This window comes from Oncorhynchus tshawytscha, unplaced genomic scaffold, assembly GCF_018296145.1.
Source record: "Oncorhynchus tshawytscha isolate Ot180627B unplaced genomic scaffold, Otsh_v2.0 Un_contig_6661_pilon_pilon, whole genome shotgun sequence".
NCBI classification, from domain to species: Eukaryota; Metazoa; Chordata; class Actinopteri; order Salmoniformes; family Salmonidae; genus Oncorhynchus; species Oncorhynchus tshawytscha.
In genome coordinates, this window is record NW_024608544.1 from 57,501 (window position 1) to 66,942 (window position 9,442).

The window sequence follows — 9,442 nt, forward strand, 5'->3', positions numbered from 1 at the left end:
GGCAGTGTTTCCCAGTCCTGGGGAATCCAGATGAGTTAAAAGTGTTAGGGCAGTGTTTCCTGGTCCTGGGGAGTGTTTCCCAGATGAGTCCTGGTCCTGGGGAATCCAGATGAGTTGAAAAAGTGTTAGGGCAGTGTTCCCAGTCCCTGGTCCTGGGGAATCCAGATGAGTTATACAGTGTTAGGGCAGTGTTTCCCAGTCCTGGTCCTGGGGAATCCAGATGAGTTATAAAGTGTTAGGGCAGTGTGTTGGGGGAATCCCAGTGTTAGGGCAGTGTTTCCTGGTCCTGGGGAATCCAGATGAGTTATAAAGTGTTATACAGTGTTAAAGTGTTAGGGCAGTGTTTCCCCCAGTCCTGGGGCAGTGTTAGGGCAGTGTTTCCCAGTCCTGGTCCTGGGGAATCCAGATGAGTTATAAAGTGTTAGGGCAGTGTTCCCCCTGGTCCTGGGGAATCCAGATGAGTTATAAAGTGTTAGGGCAGTGTTTCCCAGTCCTGGTCCTGGGGAATCCAGATGAGTTATAAAGTGTTAGGGCAGTGTTTCCCAGTCCTGGTCCTGGGGAATCCAGATGAGTTATAAAGTGTTAGGGCAGTGTTTCCCAGTCCTGGTCCTGGGGAATCCAGATGAGTTATAAAGTGTTAGGGCAGTGTTTCCCAGTCCTGGTCCTGGGGAATCCAGATGAGTTATAAAGTGTTAGGGCAGTGTTGCCCAGTCCTGGGGAATCCAGATGAGTTAAAAAGTGTTAGGGCAGTGTTTCCTGGTCCTGGGGAATCCAGATGAGTTATAAAGTGTTAGGGCAGTGTTTCCCAGTCCTGGGGAATCCAGATGAGTTAAAAAGTGTTAGGGCAGTGTTTCCCAGTCCTGGGGAATCCAGATGAGTTATAAAGTGTTAGGGCAGATGAGTTATGTGTTCCCAGTCCTGGGGAATCCAGATGAGTTATAAAGTGTTAGGGCAGTGTTTCCCAGTCCTGGTCCTGGGGAATCCAGATGAGTTATAAAGTGTTAGGGCAGTGTTTCCCAGTCCTGGGGAATCCAGATGAGTTATAAAGTGTTAGGGCAGTGTTTCCTGGTGCTGGGGACCCCAAGGGCTGCACATTTCTGGTTTAGCTTTACCACGACACACCTGATTAATTTCATCAAGGCTTGATGAGGTGTTTATTTCAATCAGGTGTGTTAGTGTTAGGCCAAAACAACAATGTGCACCACTTTAGTTCCCAGGACCTGGATTGGGAAACTCTGGGTTAGAGGGTCAGAGGTTAGGAGTTAGAGGCTCTGGGTCAAAGTTGGCTGTAGTGACATTGAGGGTCATAGGTTAGGAGTTAGAGGCTCTGGGTCGAAGTTGGCTGTAGTTAAATTGAGGGTCAGAGGTTAGGAGTTAGAGGCTCTGGGTAGATGTTGGCTGTAGTCAAATTGAGGGTCAGAGGTTAGGAGTTAGAGGCTCTGGGTCAAATTGACAGATTTAGGATCAGCTTACCTCATTATAATGTGTATTTTAAATATACACTAATTTCCTTTATTGAACAGATGGAGAGAGGAAAGGATGAGGGGAAGACGGAGAGATGAAGGATGAGGGGAAGACGGAGAGATGAAGGATGAGGGAAAAGATGGAGAGGGAAAGGATGAGGGGAAAGATAGAGGAAGGATGAGGGGGAGAGAGAGGATGATAGAAAGAGTAGGGATAAGGGGAAAGATAGAGGAAGGATGAGGGGAGAGAGAGAAGATGATAGAAAGAGTAGGGATACGGGGAAAGATAGAGGAAGGATGAGGGGAGAGAGAGAGGATGATAGAAAGAGTAGGGATAAGGGGAAAGATAGAGGAAGGATGAGGGGAGAGAGAGAGGATGAGTCAAAGGGCAGTGAGCACCCTTCCCCAATTCTAACCCCAACTATTAGAGGGGGAAACACTGAACTGACCTTATCTGGAGCAACTTCATCCTACTGCAGGTCAACAAGGTGATGGGGGTCAGGGGTCAGGATGACATCACTAGGGGAGGTGATAGTGAGTAACGATTGGGGCGGCAGATAGCCTAGTGGTTAGAGCGTTGGGCCAGTAACCGACAGGTTGCTAGATCGAATCCCTGACCTGACAAGAATTTGACTTGCCTAGTTAAATAAAGGTTAAATAAAAAATTATGACAATACCCCTACCATACCCACTACTGTACCCACTAATATACCCACTACCATACCCCCTACCTTACCCCCTACCATACTCACTGCTTCACTCTTCCTCTGTCTGTCTGTCTCTCTCAGGTTGTGAAGCTGAAACAGATAGAACACACTCTGAATGAGAAGCGTATTCTGACGGCTGTCAGCTTCCCTTTCCTGGTACAAGTAGAGTTCTCCTTCAAGGTACACACTATCTCTGTGTGTGTGTATACAAAACATTAAGAACACCTTGCACCCCTCCCCCCTTTTGCCCTCAGAACAGCCTCAATTCGTGGGGGCATGGACTCTACAAGGTGTCGAAAGCTTTCCACAGGGATGCTGGCCCATGTTGACTCCAATTCTTTCCACAGTTGTCAAGTCAGCTGGATATCCTTTGGGTGGTGGACAATTCTTGATACACACAGGAAACTGTTGAGCGTGAAAAACCCAGCAGCGTTGCAGTTCTTGACACAACGGTGCACCCGTCACCTACTACCATACACCCTACCATACCCCCTACCATACCCCCTACCATACCCCCTACCATACCCCTACCCCCCTACCATACCCCCTACCATACCCACTACCATACCCCTACCATACCCCTACCATATCCACTACCATACCCCCCCTACCATATCCCCTACCATACCCCTACCATACCCCTACCATATCCACTACCCCCCTACCATACCCACTACCATACCCCTACCATACCCCTACCATACCCACTACCCCCTACCATACCCCTACCATATACCACTACCATACCCCTACCATATCCACTACCATACCCCTACCTACCATATCCACTACCATACCCCCTACCATACCCACTACCGTACCCCCTACCATACCCCCTACCATATCCACTACCATACCCCTACCTACCATATCCACTACCATACCCCCCCCTACCATACCCACCTACCATACCCCTACCATACCCCCTACCATACCCACTACCATACCCCTACCATACTAGGGATGCCCCCTACCCCATACCCACTACCATATCCCTACCATACCCCCTACCATACCCACTACCATACCCCTACCATACCCCCTACCATACCCCTACCATACCCTACCTACCATACCCCTACCATACCCCCCCTACCATACCCCCTACCATATCCCCCCATACCATACCACCCCCTACCATACCCCTACCATACCCCCTACCATACCCCCCACCCCCTACCATACCCCTACCATACCTACCCTACCATACCCCCTACCCCCACCATACCCCCTACCATACCCCCTACCATACCCCTACCATACCCCCTACCATATACCATACCCCTACCATACCACTACCCCCTACCATATACCCCTACCATACCCCATACCATACCCCCTACCATACCCCTACCATACCCCCCTACCATACCCCCTACCATACCCACTACCATACCCCTACCATACCCCCTACCATACCCCCTCCTACCATATCCACTACCATACCCCTACCATATCCACTACCATACCCCCCCTACCATACCCCCTACCATACCCACTACCGTACCCCTACCATACCCCCTACCTACCATACCCCCTACCATATCCACCATACCCACTACCCCCTACCATACCCACTACCATACCCCCTACCATACCCCTACCATACCCCTACCATACCCCTACCCCCTACCATACCTACCACTACCATATACCCCCTACCATATCCACTACCATACCCCTACCATACCCACTACCGTCCCCCCCCTACCATACCCCTCCTACCATATACCCACTACCATACCCCCTACCATATACCATACCCCTACCATACCCTACCCCTACCATACCCCCTACCATACCCCCTACCATACCCCTACCATATACCCCCCTACCATATCCACTACAATACCCCCCTACCCCTACCCCTACCATACCCCCTACCCCCGTACCCCGTACCCCCCGTATCCACTACCGTACCCCCTACCGTACCCCTACCTACCCCTACCGTACCCCTACCGTACCCCCTACCGTACCCCCTACCATACCCCCCTACCACCCCTACCATACCCCCCCTACCATACCCCCTACCATACCCCTACCTACCCCCTACCCCCTACCATATCCACTACCCCTACCATCCACCCATACCCCTACCATACCCCTACCATACCCCCTACCATACCCACTACCATACCCCTACCATATCCCCCTACCATACCCCCCCCTACCATACCCACTACCGTACCCCCCTACCCCTACCCCCTACCTACCGTTACCCCCTACCGTACCCCCTACCGTACCCCCTACCATACCCCTACCGTACCCCTACCGTACCCCTACCCTACCCTACCGTACCATACCCCCTACCCCCTACCATGCCCCCTACCATACCCCTACCATACCCCCTACCATACCCCTACCATACCATACCTCCTACCATACCTCCTACCATAACCCCTACCATACCTCCTACCATATCCCCTACCATACCTCCTACCATACCTCCTACCATACCCCATTCAAAGCCACTGAAAACTTTTGTCCTACCCATTAAATATGTTGTCTTGCCCAATCACCCTCTGAATGGCACACACAATCCATGTCTCAAAGCTTAACACTCCTTCTTTCACATGACTCCTCCCCTTCATCTTTCACATGACTCCTCCCCTTCATCTTTCACATGACTCCTCCCCTTCATCTATACTGATTGAAGTGGATTTAACAGGTGACATCAATAAGGGATCACAGCTTTCACCTGGATTCACCTGGTCTCATGGAAAGAGCAGGTGTTCCTAATGTTTTGTACACTCAGTGTACGTCTGTGTGTGTGTGTGTGTGTGTGTGTGTGTGTGTGTGTGTGTGTGTGTGTGTGTGTGTGTGTGTGTGTGTGTGTGTGTGTGTCAGTAACAGATCCTGTCTGTTCTGCAGGACAACACTAACCTGTACATGGTGATGGAGTATGTACCTGGTGGAGAGATGTTCTCTCATCTACGACGAATCGGCAGGTTCAGGTACGTCTTCACAGCAGAGCTGAGCAGTCTGAAATCCCACTCAATGCTCACGGAGCAGTCTGGCACTCAACTCCTCGATCATAGAGCAGTCTGGCGCTCAACTCCTCGATCATAGAGCAGTCTGGCGCTCAACTCCTCGATCACAGAGCAGTCTGGCGCTCAACTCCTCGATCACAGAGCAGTCTGGCGCTCATGTCCTCGCTCACGGAGCGGTCTGGCGCTCATGTCCTCGCTCACGGAGCGGTCTGGCGCTCAACTCCTCGCTCACGGAGCGGTCTGGCGCTCAACTCCTCGCTCACGGAGCAGTCTGGCGCTCAACTCCTCGATCATAGAGCAGTCTGGCGCTCAACGCCTCGATCACGGAGCAGTCTGGCGCTCAACTCCTCGATCATAGAGCGGTCTGGCGCTCAACTCCTCGATCATAGAGCAGTCTGGCGCTCAACTCCTCACTCACGGAGCAGTCTGGCGCTCAACTCCTCGATCATAGAGCAGTCTGGCGCTCAACTCCTCGATCATAGAGCAGTCTGGCGCTCAACGCCTCAATCACAGAGCAGTCTGGTGCTCAACTCCTCGCTCACGGAGCAGTCTGGCGCTCAACTCCTCGATCATAGAGCAGTCTGGCGCTCAACGCCTCAATCACGGAGCAGTCTACCACTCCAAATTCACTCCATTAATTTTGTTGTTTAAAAAGACAAACTCCTCATCTACTTTTGTGACTTTGTACCGTGTCTCACCACGACCCACCTCGACAACATCCAGTGAAATGGCAGAGCGCCAAATTCAAATTACAGAAATTGTAATATTAGACTTTCATTAAAATACAAGTGTCATACATCATTTAAAAGATAAACTTCTTGTTAATCCAGCCGCGTTATCAGATTTCAAAAAGGCTTTACGGGGAAAGCACACCGTGCGATTATCTGAGGACAGCACCCCGCATACAAAAGCATTAAAAACATTTTCCAACCAAGCAGATGCATCGCGAAAGTCAGAAATAACGATATAATATATCCCTTACCTTTGAATATCTTCATCTGGTTGCAATCACAAGGGTCCCAGTTACATAACAAATGGTCCTTTTGTGCGATAAATTCCTTCTTTATATCCCAAAAAAGTACATTTATTTGGCGCGCTTCATTCAATAATCCACCGGTTTCCCCTCGTTCAAAATGCATACAAAATTAATCCCAAATGTTACCAATAAACTTGGTCCAAATATGTCAAACAACGTTCCTAATCAAGCCTCAGGTACCCTAATATGTAAATAAACAATACAATTTAAGACAGAAAATAGTATATTCAATACCGGAGATAAATAACCAAGTGCATGCCCTCACCGGAGCACGTCACAATCATTTTCCAACCAAGCAGATGCATCACGAAAGTCAGAAATAGCAATAAAATAAATTGCTTACCTTTGAAGATCTTCATCTTTTTGCAATCTCAAATGTCCCAGTTACACAATGAATGGTCGTTTTGTTCTTCTTTATATCCCAAAAATGTCAGTTTATTTGGCTCGTTTGATTCAGAAATACACCTCTTCCAACTCACCCAACATGCCTACAAAGGAATGTTAAAAGTAACCTGTAAACTTGGTCCAAACATTTCAAACAACGTTTCTAATCCAACCTCAGGTACCCTAAAATGTAAATAATCAATCAAATTTAAGATGGAATAAACTGTTTCCAATACCGGAGAAAAACAATGAGGAGCTTGCTCTCATTCACGCGCACCAAAATACTAGAGTCCTTCTGAGTGACACTTAGAAAGCATATCAATACTTCTTTATTTAAAAAAACAACAACATCTAACAATTTCTAAAGACTGTTGACATCTAGTGGAAGCCATAGGAACTGCAATCTGGGTCCTAATAATTCGGCTTTCCCTTAGAAAAGCATTGGAAAGTCGAATGACCTCAAAACAAAATTCCTGGATGGAATGTCTTCGGGTTTTTGCCTGCCAAATCAGTTCTGTTATACTCACAGACATTATTTTAACAGTTTTAGAAAATTTTGAGTGTTTTCTATCCAATACTACATATGCATATCCTAGCTTCTGGGGCCTGAGTAACAGGCAGTTTACTTAGGGCACCTCAGTCATCCGAACATCCGAATACTGCCCCCTATCCCTAAAAAGTTAAGAAGCTTCAACATTTCAACAACCTGTCATATGCTATTGAACCAGGAACTAGCTGATGATATGCTGCGGATGTGTTAAAAACAAAAGTATATTTCTCTCATTCGTTGACGATCAGATACTTCAGTCGGTTCTGTTGTCTTCACATTTATCAATTGATAGACAACTTAACACTGTTACACACTTAGACTCCTTTTTTTAACAATAGCCTAAATATACATCTCCTGTAGACATCTCCTGTAAACATCTCCTGTAGACATCTCCTGTAGACATCTCCTGTAGACATCTCCTGTAGACATCTCCTGTAGACATCTCCTGTAGACATCTCCTGTAAACATCTCCTGTAGACATCTCCTGTAGACATCTCCTGTAGACATCTCCTGTAGACATCTCCTGTAGACATCTCCTGTAGACATCTCCTGTAAACATCTCCTGTAGACATCTCCTGTAGACATCTCCTGTAGACATCTCCTGTAAACATCTCCTGTAGACATCTCCTGTAGACATCTCCTGTAGACATCTCCTGTAGACATCTCCTGTGCTGCTGCATGGGTTCATTGGTTGTCTTACTGTCTGTTACACAGGCTGTGACCTATTTCTTGGTTGACTCATATCAACATCTGTGCATGTGGGGTAGGCTAAAGAAATACAACAGAATAGGCCTCATTAAAAGAGCAGTGATGATGGAAATGCTAAAGTGCTGGGCAGAGCTAATGACTAGAGCTGGTGGCTGAGAGGCGGACATTTTTAAATATGCTCCTCGCTCCAGTCAAATTACTCACGCTCCGCTCCTCGCTCCACTACAGCTCCACTCCACTCACATCCTCTGCCACACACACACTCTCTCTCTCACAGACACACACACCCACACACCCACACACACACACACACACACACATATGCTACTGGATTGGGCTTGATTGTAGATTCTATCCAAATTCCATGTAAAATAATAAAATCAAGTTGATCCTCCTTTATTGTGTTCTACTGTATTCTATTTAGTTACTGTAGTACTGTCATCTATTCTACTGTATTCTATTTAGTTACTGTAGTACTGTCATCTATTCTACTGTATTCTATTTAGTTACTGTTGTATTGTCATCTATTCCACTGTATTCTATTTAGTTACTGTAGTACTGTCATCTATTCTACTGTATTCTATTTAGTGTCTGTAGTACTGTCATGTATTCTACTGTATTCTATTTAGTTACTGTAGTACTGTCATCTATTCTACTGTATTCTGTTTAGTTACCGTAGTACTGTCATCTAATCTACTGTATTCTGTTTAGTTACTGTAGTACTGTCATATATTCTACTGTATTCTATTTAGTTACTGTAGTGCTGTCATCTAATCTACTGTATTCTGTTTAGTTACTGTAGTACTGTCATCTAATCTACTGTATTCTGTTTAGTTACTGTAGTACTGTCATCTATTCTACTGTATTCTATTTAGTTACTCTAGTACTGTCATCTAATCTACTGTATTCTATTTAGTTACTGTTGTACTGTCATCTAATCTACTGTTATCTTCTCTGCTTAGTTGCTTATTCATCTCTCTCTCTCTGTCCCTCTGTCCCTCTGTCTCTCTCTCTCTTCCTTTTTCTCTCTCTCTCTCTCTCGCTCTCTCTCTCTCTTCCTTCCTCTCTCTCTCTCTCTCTCTCTTCCTTCCTTCCCCTCTCTCTCTCTCTTCCTTCCTCTCTCTCTCTCATGTAGTGAGCCTCATGCTCGGTTCTACGCGGCTCAGATCGTTTTGACCTTTGAGTACCTGCACGCCCTGGACCTCATCTACCGAGACCTGAAACCGGAGAACCTTCTCATAGACCAGCAGGGCTACATACAGGTAACATAGCATGACATAGAGCTACATACAGATGACATAGGATGATCTAGAGCTTCATACAGGTGACATAGGATGACGTAAAGCAACATACAGGTCATTTAACCTGATGTAGGGTTAGAAACAGGTAACATAAACCGACATAAGGTTATGTACGGGCTACACACATTAGGTTGTAATATTTTTATTGAGGATGTTATAGACGGGACAAAACCGAGGCGGGGAATCAAAGGATTGTTGACAACATGTAAACTATATTTCCTCTCCAAGTCTTCATTGGAAAAAGACCAATGTGCACAATAAGCACTTGGTGCTTCTCAAATACATTGCTTTCAGAAGGTATTC

At 46.8% G+C, this 9,442-nt stretch overlaps 1 protein-coding gene across 1 annotated transcript in view; it reads left to right on the forward strand.

Annotated features, from left to right (window-relative positions):
• The window catches only part of LOC112223316 (cAMP-dependent protein kinase catalytic subunit alpha-like), a gene marked incomplete at its 3' end in the record, with an annotated part of 18,763 nt that extends 9,663 nt beyond the window's left edge, over window positions 1–9,100 (forward strand). The window contains 3 exon segments of the mRNA XM_042313349.1: window positions 2,252–2,350; window positions 5,042–5,124; window positions 8,974–9,100. Of these exon segments, the coding sequence (XP_042169283.1) occupies window positions 2,252–2,350; window positions 5,042–5,124; window positions 8,974–9,100 (309 nt within the window).
• Window positions 9,101–9,442: the final 342 nt, after the last annotated feature.